At 30.0% G+C, this 16,510-nt stretch overlaps 1 protein-coding gene across 1 annotated transcript; it reads right to left on the bottom strand.

Moving 5' to 3' along the window:
* Window positions 1-1,980: 1,980 nt before the first annotated feature.
* Window positions 1,981-3,907, bottom strand: LOC114423197 (FCS-Like Zinc finger 2-like). Its single transcript, XM_028389859.1, has 2 exons — window positions 3,414-3,907; window positions 1,981-2,906 (listed from the first exon to the last, which is right to left on the bottom strand). The coding sequence occupies exons 1-2, from the start codon at window positions 3,695-3,697 to the stop codon at window positions 2,720-2,722; spliced, it is 471 nt and encodes a 156-aa protein (XP_028245660.1). The 5' UTR covers window positions 3,698-3,907; the 3' UTR covers window positions 1,981-2,719.
* Between the last annotated feature and the right edge of the window lie 12,603 nt (window positions 3,908-16,510).

A 16,510-nucleotide genomic window follows, 5' to 3' on the forward strand; every position in this document is an offset into this window, starting at 1 on the left:
TACTGCATATAATAATATATTACATGAAATTGATAAGCATATATATGAAAATTCATATCTAAATTTTCATATTTTATACACTTGCATAAACTACTTAATGTAATAATATTTACACAAATATATCAAAAAATATAACTAAATTTTAAAAAAAAAACATTTAGAATAAATTTTATTTATTTATTTTTTAAAAAATTAGGTTATACGGATTGACAATCCTTATGATTCATACGAATTGTTAATCCATAATTTTCATGTAGATTATCAATTTGTATGTTTATTACGGATTCACACATATTCAACTTCAAGTTACAAATGAAAAAACTTATCTCCTCTATCGTTGCACCGCAACAACCACCACGACGACAATCACAAAATGCAAACAAATCACCACGACAATGCACCTCAACCAAACCAACCACAACAACGAAGGAGGAGCTTGGCCAAAACGAACAATGGTGTATGAAGAAACAAACCAAAGAAGAAGAAGAAATAAATAGGGGTAAAGTTTGAATTTTAATAATTATGTGGGTGTAGAAGAATTTGTGTTCGAAGCGAAGCAGGAAGAAAAATCCACCTAATTTTGGATACGTCCTTGGGCAATTGATGATTCCATGATGGGCTTAGGCAGGAATGGACAAGTGATTCCATAAGGAGGGATTTTGCTTTGCGCACCAGTCAATTTACTAATACATCCAGCACAAGATGTGCAATTCCAAAATTGCTCTTCCGTAAAACTGATACCCAATCCATAAGTGACCCACAAGATTTTTTTATTTCTTTTCAAAAATATGTTTTGCGAATTAATTTAAAATTAATGGTCCATAAAGAAATTGAACCTATGACTTTTATGTTATTGACACAACGCTTTAATCAACTGACCTAATAGGTCAATTATATTATAAAATAATTAATGTCACTATATATAACACTAAAATTTTGAATATATATTTAATGCACATATAAATTTGCATAATATGTGACAATTAATTTTGATATAATAATTAATTTGTTTACATATATAAATTGTAAATATAAATCATAGGTTTAATAAAAATTCATACATGTAAAAAAAATACATTATTAACATAAATATACTAATGTATTTTTTGACTTTATTACAATTAATTTTGATCTAATAATGTATTTTTTACATATATAAATTTTAAATAAAGATCATAGGTTTCATAAAAATTTATATATGCTAAAAATATATTATTAGATCAAAATTAGTTGTAATAAGGCCAAAAAATAAATTAGTAAATTTATGTTAATAATGTATTTTTTTATATATAAATTTTTATTAAACCTATGATTTTTATTTACCATTTATATATGTAAACAAATTAATTATTAGATCAAAATTAATTGTCACAAAATTTATTACGTAAATTTACATGTGAATTAAATATATAATAGAAATTTTAGAGTTATATATAATGACATTAATTATTTTATAATATAATTGATCTATTAGTTTGATTGGTTAAAGTGTTGTGTTAATAATACGAAAGTCATAGATTTAATTCTTGCATGAGCCATTAATTTGTAAAACATATTTTTGAATTTTTAAAAAAAAAAATCATGTGTCACTTACAAATCGTCAATCTATATCAATTTTACCAAAGTACCATGTTTATACGTAAATTTAAGTATTTTTACCTTAGATTTGACAAAAACAAGTACATTCCCAGTACTCAAACTACCAACTGATCCATATGTCTGGTGTTCCTAGAGGAATTTTTTTTATTGATAAATATTACTGATTAATATATTAATGAGAAAAATTTGAATTCAATAATTATTCCTCCCTCCCTTCTTCTTTCAATTAACTTTATATCACATTCATTGTTAACAAGAGTACTCCCATTTCCTTTTTTAAATAACAGCCTCTAAATTCGTGATACCAGTATTTGTTAATTAATGATCTTAGTGAGGCTTCACTGATCTCGGCCGCATAAAACAAACATTCAATTATAGACATGATTACAACAGAGTATTTATTTCCTGAATCAAGAACATTACATTAGTTATTAAATAAAAAACGAAACAGTGATAGAAGGTTTTTCTTAATTGTCGATTGCTTCTTTTATAATATCGATGACAAATAGTTCGTTTCACACCTCAAAATTCCACGAGACTCCCAATTTCTTAGTGGCATAGTGTTTCTCGTCCTGCAGGCCACAGCCACGGCATATTAAAGTCCGTCCATGTTCCTTTTTCTCCCTTCTAGGATTCATATTTAAATGCCACATAAAAGGCTAAAAATACACATAGAATTAGGTAAAGAAATATCAACTAAATTGGTACTATTCAGTTTCTTCGTAAAAACTTTGAAACTATTAGACACCACACCATAAAATAGTAATACTAGTAACTAAGACCTTGATTAAAAAAAAAAAAAGACGTTGGTATATATATATTTTAAAAATAAACCCGAAAAATGAAGCCCAATTGGGAGAGAGGATTCCACACGCAACGAACTTCTCTACACGTATTACCATATACAGCTTCATGAACAAAAATCCTTTTTTTAGGGGGGATCTCTTCTCTCTTGACCCTTCTTCGAGGAAAAGAAAGTAAACTTAGTTTGGAACTTCACTTCTACTTTCCTTTGTTAATTTTTTTCTTTTTTTCTTTTTTTTTCCTTTCTTTTGGGAGAAGGCTGTAGCTGGTAAACTGTTATTTTTTCTTCTTTTCTCTTAATCCATACAAGTTTCAACTAAGCGGCAGCAACCGTCCCTGCACGAAAGGAGTAATCCTGGGTCTTGTTTGGGGAGACAGAATTTCTTTGCTCCTTTTTTCTCAAAGCCTTCATCGAGGATGAAAGGTTCTTGTTCTTCTCCTTTGCTTCGTCTCTCTCTATTTGCTCTTGTCTACACTCTTCGCTACAAAAAGGCGTGTCCCCTCTGCAATTAAATTGTCACCAATATCAGACCCAGACCCACAAAGGAGATCTAACAAAATTCACATTCAAATCCAAATGAAAGTACAATTTTCAAACTAGAATGAAAACCAAACCCAATAGAGAAAATTCAAAAAACAAAAAGAGTAAAAACCTTCATTTTTAGCGGATCGTAAAAATGAACCCCCTTGGGTATATGAATATCGAATTTTAATGTCAGCAACGCAAGAGAAATTATTACATAGTCCCAGAACACCACAATTCCCAAGACCCAAACTTTTATGTAACTTATGACTGAGACTTTCAATTTACAGTGAAAGAAATCATAATATACTCAATCACATGTTACGTGAAGATTGCTCGGAATCTGAGGCATGTACTAATTTCTAAGCAATGCGGAGAGGGAGGAAAAGAAAGCTTTAGATTCAAGAATCATAATCAAGATTGGTAAAAGTTGAAAAAATCAAGTAATTGGGAGGTGTAATAAGAAGATGGAATTAGGGCAACAGACCTGTACATGAAGATGTCTCTATTATCCCCGAGAGGTTTCTTGCAAAGAGAACAAGCTTGAAGAAAGTGGGGTTGGTGGTCTTCGAATCTGGCATCATAAAATCTCCCAGATCTCGGCGAGAAAATCGAATGGCTCCTCACACGTCGGTTGTAGAAAGTGCCATAACCCAATGTCCTAGAAATAAAACCGTGTTGGTAATGATGGAAGTGGTTGTGCCCAGAATACCCAGGCTCCACATCGTCCTCTTCGGAGAAACAATGTCTCTTGATAGAACCACCGGCCATGCTCTATACAAACGAAACGAAAATGAATGTCTTTTGGGTTTTGCTTAGTGGAGGGAACGAAAGAAGGAACAACACAACACAGTGATGAATAATTGATTTGGGAAAGGAGAAGAGAAGGGACGGTTTTTATAAAGTAGTAGGTGAAGGTTTTTTGTTTTGTTCGTTGAATGTGGAAACGAGAGAGGGGCTATAATAATAAACAAACAGCGGCCCCGTTACAACTTACGAACACGAACCCATTGGCTAGAAATACCTGCATCTAAAAGGAAAAACACTTTCATTTATTTAATTGATTGAATTATTGGAGGGTATCTAAAATTACAGGAATGCCATGTGATGTGAAAATTAACGTGTTGGAATGGATGTTCATAAAATTAATTTTGAAGTAATATCATTTATGTTTAGGTTTTTTTATCATAAATAAATTAAAAATAAGATTTAGTATAAAATTTTAAATTCAAAATTAATTTTATAACGATCAACTAAACATTTATTTTGAGGGTTGTGGCAGTTTTGTGATTTGAAGGGAATATGAGGGTATGAAGTGGGGGAGGGAAGATCTTTGCAGTTGCAATTCTGGGAAGTGGTGGGGCCCAGTTTGGACCGAACAGCACATGTCCCTCTCTTGCTTGTCAAATTGCGGGGTGAAAGGAAAGTCTTGGGACCCAAACTCGCGCAGTGCGCGTAAGAGTAACGGTCAATCACACCGCCTAATATATGTGAGTGTGTCCTACAATACTACAACTACTGCACTGTTTCTTTTCTTACTCTGGTTCTTTTCAGGGGCTAATTAATGGGGCCACGGCCCACCTGCCTCTCACATTCAATTCCAAACCCAACTAATTTGGTCTTCTGAATTACTACCACAGTACTACCTCCTGTATCAATAAATTAACAATTGTATTTTTTTTAATGTCATTAATAATTTTAATTACATTTTTCCTATATATAATTTCCAATTAATCCTCGGTACCTCGTGTCATATGTACTTAACGAAAATCTAATTAGCAAATATTAAATGGTTTTAATGTTTTAAAATAAAGGTTTAATTACCTATTTAGTCTCTATAGTTTCCAAACTAATTTATTCATTTTAATCTCTATAGTTAATAAGTGACTTTTTTAGTGTGTGTAATTTACCATTTAATTCACAATAGGTTCCTACCGTTAAAATTGTTTAACACCGTTAAATTATTGTTGTTAGTCATCCTTCCCTAGAGCTTCCTCTCTTCCGGGAGACCCCCGCTTGCGAAGACTACGGCTCCTCTCCCTCCATCACCATTAACGTAGCCATGACCCTCGACACCAACTACCTCCGCGGCACCATGGATGCAGAGGAAGATGTCGATCTCATTCTCGACCTTAGAGGGTGCAGAGGAAGAAGAACAAGAGATAGGTCGTTGAAGAACATTGTTATGATGATGTTGTGGCTCCGAAGGACGCTTCACCGCCACGGACGACCCCGAACGACGGCTTTGTAGATGTAGTGGTGACTCCCTTTGCCGAGGAGCTTGCGATCGGAGAAGCCATTGGTGGCAGCTTCGAGGTCACTGTACAGAAACTCTTAATCTTGATGTTGTTGTTTTTCTCTCTGGAAGAGGACACAGAAATGGAGGTTGAGACAGCGGATTCGACTCTACAAGAAAGGTAGAGGTACCCCATCATCAATTCAAGTTTGTGGCTTTCTAATGAATGAATCAAGGGGTGCTGGAGATGAACATAGAACAAGGTGAATGGAACAAAACCAAATAAAAGTAGGGCAAGCAAAAGATTTTGTATTTGGGGTGCTTCTGAGTGTTACAAATCCGTATCACAAAAAATGATTTTTTATGTTTTGTTATAGGATTGCAAAAATGTGCATCTGTTTCATCCATGGTGTCACAGATGTAGTTGATGTCGAGGGTCATGGCTACGTTGATGGTGGTAGAGGGAGAGGAGCCACAGTCCTCGTCGGTGGGGTCCTCCCGGAAGAGAAGGAGCTCCGGGAAAGGATGACTGACATCAATAATTTAACGATGTTAAACAATTTTAACGGTAGAGACCTATTGGGAATTAAATGGTAAACTACATGAACTAAAAAAAACTACTTGATTAATCATAGGGACTAAAATGGATAAATTTGAAAACTATAGAGACTAAATGAATAATTAAACCAAAAATAAATTAATACTACTACCCAATTTTATCGACAAATGTTTTTAAAAAAATATAACGAAATGAGGTTGGGTTATAGATTCTTACCTTATCAATAATATAGTTTAACAAATGAATGTTGTTGTTCACATGGATAAGAATAATTTACTTAGTAAAAAAATTTGTATTTGATTTTTATTATATGTAAAAGAAAAAAAAATTAAATTAGTGACGAGACCAAAATTAGTCTCTGACCTAATAAATTTGTGGATTGAAAGATATCTGTAATCTCTTATTTGGAACAAAAATCTTGATATTTAGATTATATTTTTTATTATGATGATTATAAAAAAAATCTAAGTGAAGTCGTTTATGGCCCGATGATAAGTGAGAAATACAAAAAAAAAAAAAGTGAACATGGAAAAAAAATAGAAATTGTGCATATTTGATTGCGTGGAATAAAAAAAAGTTATAAGTTTTAGCATTTTTTCATAAAAAATGAGTAAAAATAAATCACAACCCCACTTTCTACTGAAATTAATTAATTGGCTGTTTAAAATTGATTGATTTAAATAAAAAGAAAATGACATGATCACCAAAATAAATAAAAACAAAAAACAATCGATTGTGCAACAGGATAATCGATTCTCAAGTTTCAATGATTCATTCTTGTTGAAAAAAATAACAATCAATTATCTTATTTTATTTATTTATTTTTCTTCCATTAAACACCCTTAAATTTACTGCTATATTATTTACTTGTTTTTATTTGATTTTTTTATTTTGTTTTCATTCGTTACACCATTTTACCTCTTTATTTTCTTCTTACAAAACACTCCTTTATTCAATTTATAAAAAGCTGCAATGTCTTCTTAAGAAAAAAAGTGTATATGTATTATTAGTTATTATAGTAATATATTTCTTTGTGTGAGTTATCCTATTGTTAACTATATTAAACTCAAATCAAGTAAAATTACACATAATTGATTAATATCTTAAAATTAAGATTAAATCATTTAATAATATTCAAATTTAATCATTTCATAGAAATAATTTTTAGTTAAATTTTATTTATTTCTCTATGAAATTCCCAATTAATCAGGTAGGTAAATTATGCTAATTTTCATAGAAGCTACTACTATTTAAATTATTGGGCGTATAATTAAGTTGCAAATTCGGGTGATTCCTTAGCCCATTCCTAAAGTTAACTTGTTTTTCTCTAACTTACAGAAACACATTCAATTCATGATGACTTCTTCCGACTTATCACACCATTCAACGCTTGACATTAACCGGCGCCCCCGGTGGAACCTTTTTCCTTAAGAAAAATGACCCATCAATAATTTCCTAAATTCACTTTAAACAGGGGAGTTCTTTTTCTTTTCTCATTTTAATGATAGGTGTTTTTCAAAAACCAAACCTACCGTATTTAAATCGCGTGTTGCACAGTTAACCGTGAACAAATCTCATTTGCTTTGACCTGAAAGTATGAATCCCTTGACTGGGAAAACAAACCCATTTAAATTAAATTCGGTTTCAGAATTTTATTTTATTAGTAGAAAATAAAGTCCCACACAGTTAGTAATACAGTTTATTTTTCAAATATATTAGTGCGAATTTAATTATTGACTGTGTATTAATCTATAATAACTCCCAGTCAAAGAATACCTTTATTATATAAAAAATACTACCTTATAAAGAAAATGATTTATTCATTTTTTTTTATAAAACTAATCATAATTGAAGAAATATTGATTAACAGCTAAAATAAAATATCTTTGAGTTCCTATGAAATTTAAAAAATATTAATTTTGTCTCAATAAATTTTATTATATTAATTTGATCCATGTAAAAATAAAACTTATTTTAGTTAATCTCCATGCTAACTCCATAAAAAGGTAATGTAATCTTATTAATAAACTTTCATGTATAATTTGATTATAAATAAATTAAATATTGTGATGGTTAAAATTTATAAAATAAATTAAATTATTTATGAGAGTTAAACACTTCAAAAAATTACAATTTTTTGTCACTTGTGGAACAAATTTCTCACATTCTTTGATAAAGTATGTGAAGAGATAAAATAACATTGAATTCTAATGTCTTCTAAGGTGTTTGAAAATATATAAAAAAATAAAATTTAAATACTTTTTTAGTCCTATCAATTTAACTTTTTTTCTTATTTTTCGTTTTTATAAAATTATTTTTTATTTTTAGTTTTTATAAATTATATTTATTTTATTTTTAGTCTTTGAAGCATGATTTGGAAGGAATACAAATAAAAAAATAATTTTATAATAATGAAAAATAAAAATAAAATATTAAATTACGAGAGCTAAAAATATATTTGAGTTAAAATATAATTAAGTCTATTAATCATATTAAAAAACTTTCTATTTAATGAAATTACTACTAAAAAACCAATAAAGATATATTTTATTTATACGGATACCAAATTAATTAAAAAAATTGTGAGAACAATTTTTTTTCTTCAAATTTTACAATAATTCTAAACATATTTTACTTGAATCATTATTTTAGTTGGATTGGAGCAGTAATTAATTTACTGTTGATCGTAACTCGTATAATTTTTTTGATAGAATACCTTACACTGTTAATTTAGTAATTAATAAAATTTCTTAAAATATCACTACATGTCACTTCTAACAACTGTACACATGTTCATTTTTCTCAATTTGGAAATCAGAAAAATCTCGGCCAATGTTAATGTCTTTCAAACCAAGGGGTCGTCACACCCCTCATTCATCTTGATCAGATGTCACAAGGTGACAACACAACACAATCCTTCTTCTTTCTATAAAAATATTTACGCCTTTATGTTCATGATTTTGGTGTGGGGTGGACAGTGTTAAAGAATCATAAAGAATCACTATGGCCACAAATGGTTCAACGAGAAGAAAACACAAGACTGATCATCTCAATGATTCATCATGTTCATAATTCTCTCCAAAATCTCAATAGACAATACATACATTTATCTCTTGTTTCCTCTTATTTGATTCTTGATCTTTCTTTTGTAGAAGGAGATGGAGATGGAATGATATGATTACAGGAGTCAAAGGAGTTTGAGATGGAGGTTCTATAAGGTCAAACTTTTTTAACCAATAGAATAGATGATGAGTTAGGTTTTCAATAAAACAAAACATGCTTTGTGTTGTAGCATTTGGTGAGGGTATATTCTTTTTTTTTTTTTTTCAACTCAACTGAGAAACTTGATGGGGGTACTATGTAACATTTGGTAAGGTATGGCATGACAGGGCGTTAATCATTGGTTGGTAATCATTGTTTTGAATGTCCTACGTGAGTATTGCATTTTTTTTTATTATATTTCACTAATTATCATTCTTTTAAATAAAAATAATTGATTTTAACTATTCAGAAATTATGGAAACTAAACTTGAGTAATTGAATTGGATGAAGCAACCAAAGATTAAGTATAAAAGACTAAGGGTACAGAAAACGAATAATTGATTTCATGTATTCTATGGTGGAAAAGTGATTTTAAGTCATAATTAGAATAAGTAAATAATATTTCTTGAGTATTATAAATATTTTATACCATATAAATTAATAAAGACGAACTCGATAACGAGATCATTAGTTTGTTCTCAATACTCAATTATTGGCGCAATATGTGTTGGAAAAACTATATATGGTGACATTTCATACCTGGGAATTAACGTAAATTGGAAGAGTTTACATCACGGATCTGGACAAAACAAAATATGAAAAAGATAAAGGAGGATAAAATCTATGATCTAAATGGACAAATTCTAAAGATGAGGATCCTTCCTTGATAGTTGTAGAAGTAAAGGTAGGTAAAACGCAAATGATAAAAGAAGAAAAAACCAGTAAAATGCAACTCAGGGTTGATTTTAAGATTTTATAATTAAAAATTAATAAAGTTATTGACAAAAACTATGTTAAAATGTATTAGAAAATACTATAAAAATATTTTGAAAATGTTTTATTTATTTTTTTAATGCTTGAATCTATAACTAGAGAGAAAAAGCATGAAAAAGAACCAGATTATACAGCGGTTTGAGGAAGGCCCAATTGTTCACACGAAACACGAAACCATTGGCGTTCCATCCCCTTCGAGAATCCTCATTACAATTCATGGCAAATCTTTGGCTACCACCACATTAAAATACGTTGTTAGATTCTTACATAATTAAAGAGTGACACTCATTTGAGTTAGAGCAATTATTTATTAAAATTTGCACTATGAAAAGTTCAGTAACGGGTAAAGGCAAAGCAATTAAAGCTAAATTAACATAGGCTTTTCGTCTTTTGTCTTCCTTTTTGCTGTTCATGTTCACTTTATCTTGTAGTTTTCTTTAGTGCTAGTTTATTGTAGATCATGAGAAGAAGAATCGCATGTGGCTGACAGCCTCACATGTCACGGGTGACAACAACCAAATCACAACTTGAACTTTATTATTCTATGCCGTTAGATCCCAAAACCATTTCCAAAAGGAGAGGAAAGGCAGGGCCAGAGTTGTTCCTAATTAAGGTGGAAAAAATAATGATGAATGTGGCCAATCTAATACTTCTAGGAAAAGTTGCCAAGACCGATTAAAGAAATGAAAACAAAATGTTTACGAAAAAAGTATTTATTACACTGAAAATGAAATATTTAATGCAATGACAAAAAATGAGATTTGAAGTTTGAACCTAAAATTTTATATAAACTATCTAAGTTCTTTAAAAAATAAATAAACTATCTAAGTTTTTCCCACTAAACCGATCCTAATTAGAATTTTTTTTTATATATTTCTAATTAGATATCTTTAAAACATTTACCAATAAGATCCATAAATTAACCTCGAGTCATTCAAAATATACAACGTTTGGAAAAAAATATCTTGATAGGTGTATAACTGTTTTGGAGCTCATAATCTTGAAAGTATTTCAAGATTTTATGTTAGCTTTCATGATTTTAATTATATTCTATCATGTATTGTTTCTTTAACTTATGAATGAAATGATATAATTATTCTTCCTTGAAAAAAAAACTTTTATGGAGCTTTTAAATTTTTCTAAAATATTTTTTAAATAAAATTTAATTATTAAGTATAAATTTCAATGACATACAAAAAATCCCTAACCACACTATAATTATACTATCATATAATTTTTGCATTTTTTCTTGCATTTATTAATATAATACATTAAATTAAAAACAAATTTATGTATAAATTCTTTTCACATTAATATCACTTTCAAACTATACCAATTACAACTTTAAAATGAATATTCAAACTATATTTATTTAAAAGTTTTTAATTAACAATTATTAATTTTTATAATTAAACAATAAAATAAATTTATAAAAATAACAAATAAATTTAAAACAAAATTACGGATTGACAATCAGTAAGAAGTATACGGATTGCCAATTCGTAAGTATCATGCGAAAATAAATCAAATCAACAACTTACTTTCGTCGTTAATGGCCAAACTAACCACCGCCACAACCACCAATTGTTGACAAATCATTGTAAACTATGCACCTCGACCAAAGAGGATAGAAGAACGAACGACAAACTCTCACGGAACGCCTCTCATGAGAACGACCGTGAAGGAAAAATAAAAACAAAGTCATGTGAACAAAACTGAAGAAGGAAAACGCTACTTATAATGGAGGGGTATAATGGGAATTTTCAAAAAATTGTTGGGTGATCAGCAAATCTACTGGTGCCCAAAGCAACTCCGAAGCCTGACCCATGAAATTAACTACTTCGAGAAACTGTCATTTAAGGGTGATCCATTGGACTATGTTATTTCGATCCCATTTTTGCGCATGAATGCCCTTAACAAAAAAGCATTTCCGGTAGTGGTACATACACAATGGAAAGTTTTTTCTATTACGTTAAGATTCCTAGGAGGCTTTAGCTGCAATCTGGGTTCTATGGGTATATTGCATTCGAAATTGTGGGCAATTCTTCATGGTGTTCAGCTGGCTAGGGAAGGTGGGATTTTCAAATTAAAGATTCATTCAGATAAGGAGGAGGCTATCCTTCTTACTGTTGATGGCTGTGAGGAGGAGCATGGATGCTTTTAGAGTGTAAATGAGCAGTTAGTGTTCGACTTGTTAATTACTCGTTTAATTTTATTTGTTTAATTAAATAAAAAAATTTAAATTTAAGATTACACTTGATTATTTAAATGAGTCAAATTTTAAAAGCTTGACATTAAAGATTCGTTAATAGTTCGTTTATATATATATATATATATATTATAGAAATGATATTTTTTATGAAAATAAATTTGTCTCTTAAAATAACGTTAAATTAATTATCTAGTATTAAAATAATTATTAAATATTATATTGATAAAGTTAAAAAATTATTTAAGAAAAAATTCATAAAAAAATTAATTTATAAAAAAATTAAATAAGTGATAATTTTTTTTCATAAGTCAAGTCCAGACTTAAACAACTCAACTCGGTTCGAGTCTGTTTACACTCTTGAAGTTTTCGTATTTTCCGGGCCATAAAAGAATGTTGTGGACATCCTATGGAAGTTGCTTACAAACATGTTCTTCGAGAATGCAATGGAGCTGCTGATAGGCTGGCTAAATCGGCTTTGTCCATGCAGCAAGGGATACTTTTTCATATTCATCCTCTCCTCAGGCTCTTCTCTTTGTCCTGCAAGCGTTGTTTAATTTCCTGTTAGCCCTCTTGATTCTGAAAGAAAAAAAATGTTGTGAATTTACCATACACGACGTAAACATTTTTTTGCTGTTTATTATGAAATTATACACAATAGATTTGCTATTTTTTTTTTTTAAATTTAACACGAAGGATACTTCTGTATTATTGTTCAATAATATTTTTAGAAGATAAAAAATATTTTACTTAAACTAAATTCAACAGTATGAATATAAATTAAAAAGTATTTAATAAATAAACCGAATTATATTTAATTGACAAATATATTGTTGTAATTTAGAAGATAAAAATCATTCTTGTGGCTTTTTTTTTTTGTAGAAAACTGAAAAAACTTAAGCTAGTTTATCCACATCATCAATAGTATTTTTGAGTACATAGTTGAAAAATTTATATATGAAAAATAATGTTGCAAAAAAATATCATAAAAAAATGTTATATAAGTAATATAGTCCTTTGTACATGTGCTGTAACTGTGGACTAGAGAGGGATCAAGTGTCATCTTTATCAATCTCGGTCACTATGATCTTTCACAATTATGAAAATAACTGCATCAATCTGGTTCTTTTGTTTAATTTATTAAATGATTCGAGATTTAATTTATTAAATTTGAAGGGAGAGATTCATAACTACGCATATCTGCAGTTCCTATTCCGTCTTGGACCACTGTTGTACCCAATTCACAAACCATGATTCTCTGATTCGTGAATTTCAGTGTCTCTGCATAGGTGTTATGTTACGTATCAAAAGATACGAATCAGAAATTTCTCCTGGCTTTGATAACACTTCAAAATTGTCTTCTCTACAAATTGGTAAGCAAATGCTCATAAAAGAAGATACTATTATACACCAAAATGATATACAGCTAACAAGTAAGAAAGCAAACAAAAGATGTACTGTACTATGCCAATTGCTATTTAAAGCTCAATTGATATTTCTTTTAACTTGTACACTTCACCTTACAAGTTTAATCATGTCACCCATCATTTTTATTCTTTTCGCTTCCTCCTAACCCTAACAATCTTCGTGCTTTACAACTCAACTCCTAGTCACAGACTGTGGCAAGTGTACCACACATGTATATCATTGTGATTTTATAAATCTTGTTTACCCACCGCCACTGACTTTGACACATTCATATCAAGGGGCCCTTTTTCATCCAGATTTTCAGCTGCATACTTCAAGTATTGCAATTAGTGTGATTTTGTCACTGAAATATTCAACCCTCAATGAGAGTGTTCAATACTTGTTGCATGTGTTGCCGTACATGGTGTATTATTAAACATTGGATGTGAACCATTACCGCATGATACTCTATGTATCTTCCGTTACATTGCATGGTGTACTGTGTACTATTTTAGAGTAATTGACAAGAAAGGGCACCAGAATCTGTTACCTACAGACCTAAACATGCTATAAATGTCAACATGCCATTCAAGACTCTGTCACTGTCTTCTCTCAACTCCTATCCTCTTCTCTTGCCGTCTGAAACCAGGGCACCCACAACCTGACCCTGATATTTGACTTGCTAAATTAACTTCACTTCATCCTTGGGTCATAAACGCTTACTGCACAAGTCTTTTTGAAGGAACAAAACATGAAAATCATACTCATTACCAGTTGCTACAAAATAGAAAAATGATATTATGACGATAAGGACACTTTTGGCAGCAAGAACATTAATTAGTTTATGACTCCTAGAAATTACACAACCCCCCACCACCCAAATGCAGAGAGTGATAGATGTGAGTCTCTGAATAAAACTTAATGGATTAGTTGATAGATGTGACTCTTTCATTGAGAGTTAGATTATCTAAAGATTGGATTAAGGTGCAAAAAATGAAATATTGATATATTGAGTGAAGCCCACAATGTAAAAGAAAAGAGCTACCATTAAATTAATTAGTATCATAGAGTGAAGTCGTAGTGGATGCTAGCTCTTAACGAAGTTAGCAATATTAAGAGTTCCAAATTGATTAGAATAAGAAACTTAATGTGATAACAGTATATCTACTTAAGTCGTGATTTTCCCACCTAATATATTAGACTTATGATACATTGATGCTAATGCATGGTGCTCTGTCCTTAAGTTATAACAGTGAGAATATCAAAACCAACCGCAACTACAAACTACACTTTTATTTTTTGAAACGATCTCGTATGCTTGTGTATGCAATAATTATCATTAGCTTTTATTTACTGCTAACTGTATTAAGTTATTTTTCTTTTGTGATGAGTAACGTGGTGACTGGTGTGAAGTTTCTGTCAATTTTAATATTGCCGTTGTATACATTGGATATTTCTAACCTTCTTTACCAGCCAATTGTGACCAATGCTTGTGATCTTTACCAATTTAGTGTCAAGCACAGAGTAACCATGGGACCATGGGTGATGACTGATTGGACAAAACACGAAGTCGGCTAAACATGTCGGTGGTGAGACCAAAAAAATATGTTGCAACTTGCAAGTTGTCAAAAAGTTTAAAAGCCTTCATTTTCTTGAGTGAATTGGGGGAACTGCAAGTGCGAGTGAAGTAATAGGAAACTGCCATTCATGTGGTTGTTGCCTCGAACCACATTTCTACGTGTCTGCCACATTGGTTCAACACCAGCAGCTTTCATACTCAACACAACACCATCTTATAAATACTTCCAATTAATTTAAGTACAAAATAGATATTTTATCTCTTGAAAAAGTATGGTGGAAGTATGGTCATTTGTTTCTTAAAAAGGTTAATAGATCAACTGTTTATATAAGGCAATATTATGTATATAAAAAATACATATAATATATTTTACACCTGATAATACTATAAAATTATATAATAATTAAAAACATGTTTAGGCTTATAGGTTTATTGGTATGTTTATAAAACCTTGTATACTTGCTAGACGCACCTAGCGGTACATCCAACAATTGTGTGTGATTTTTGTAAGCCTAAGCAAGAATTGAATATGTGACTTTTGTGTTATTAACACAACACTTTAATAAACTGAGTTAATAAGTGAATTATGTTATAAAATAATTAATGTTGATATATAACACTAAATTTTTTAATGTATATTTAATGCGCATGTAAATTTAAATAATAAATTTTGTAATAATTAATTTTGATATAATAATTAATATGTTTACATATATAAATTGTAAATAAAAATCATATGTTTATTAACATAAATCTACTAATGTATTTTTTGACCATTATTACAATTGATTTTGATTTAATAATGTATTTTTTACATATATAAATTTTAAATAAAAATCACATATTTCATAAAAATTCATATATGTAAACATATTAATTATTATATCAAAATTAATTATTTAAATTTATATGTTCATTAAATATATGTTAAAAAATTTAATTTTACATATAACGACATTAATTTAATAATATAATTATCCTGTTAGCTGAAGTAGTTAAAACGTCTTACTAATAATGCAAAAAAATCACATATTCAGATCCTACTTAGGAAAACGGGAATCGTGCATATATAATTGCTTTGCGTAACAACACGGGAAGTTAGTTGTAAGAAGTAAATAAGTTAGACAAATGCATTATTATAAACAAGATTAGGGTTAGGCTTATGACTTGGTTTGACCTGACGAGTCTCTACCCTTAAAAATAAAAATATAAACATGTGAACAGTGATAAGATGAAAAAGAGAGCCAGGGAATGAAATAAAAAATTGAATATACAGAAACATATCTGTGCTGTGCGACCACGATTGAATGCTCCCACCTCCGCTCCACAAAAACTCACCACACTCTCTTTTGCTTCATTGCGAAACTTAATTCAAATTAAAGAAACATAATTTAATAAATTAGACCTCTTTGTTTAAAAATCGAGCTTGAGTTTAAGGGAGAGAAGCTATATAGGCCACCAAGAGTAGCCACATGCAACTGCAAGCACTCGGTTTCAATTAACACTGCAATCTTCAATTAAAGACAAAGAAAATTACATTGAAATGGGATATATACTGC

Source organism: Glycine soja, chromosome 1 (assembly GCF_004193775.1).
Source record: "Glycine soja cultivar W05 chromosome 1, ASM419377v2, whole genome shotgun sequence".
NCBI classification, from domain to species: Eukaryota; Viridiplantae; Streptophyta; class Magnoliopsida; order Fabales; family Fabaceae; genus Glycine; species Glycine soja.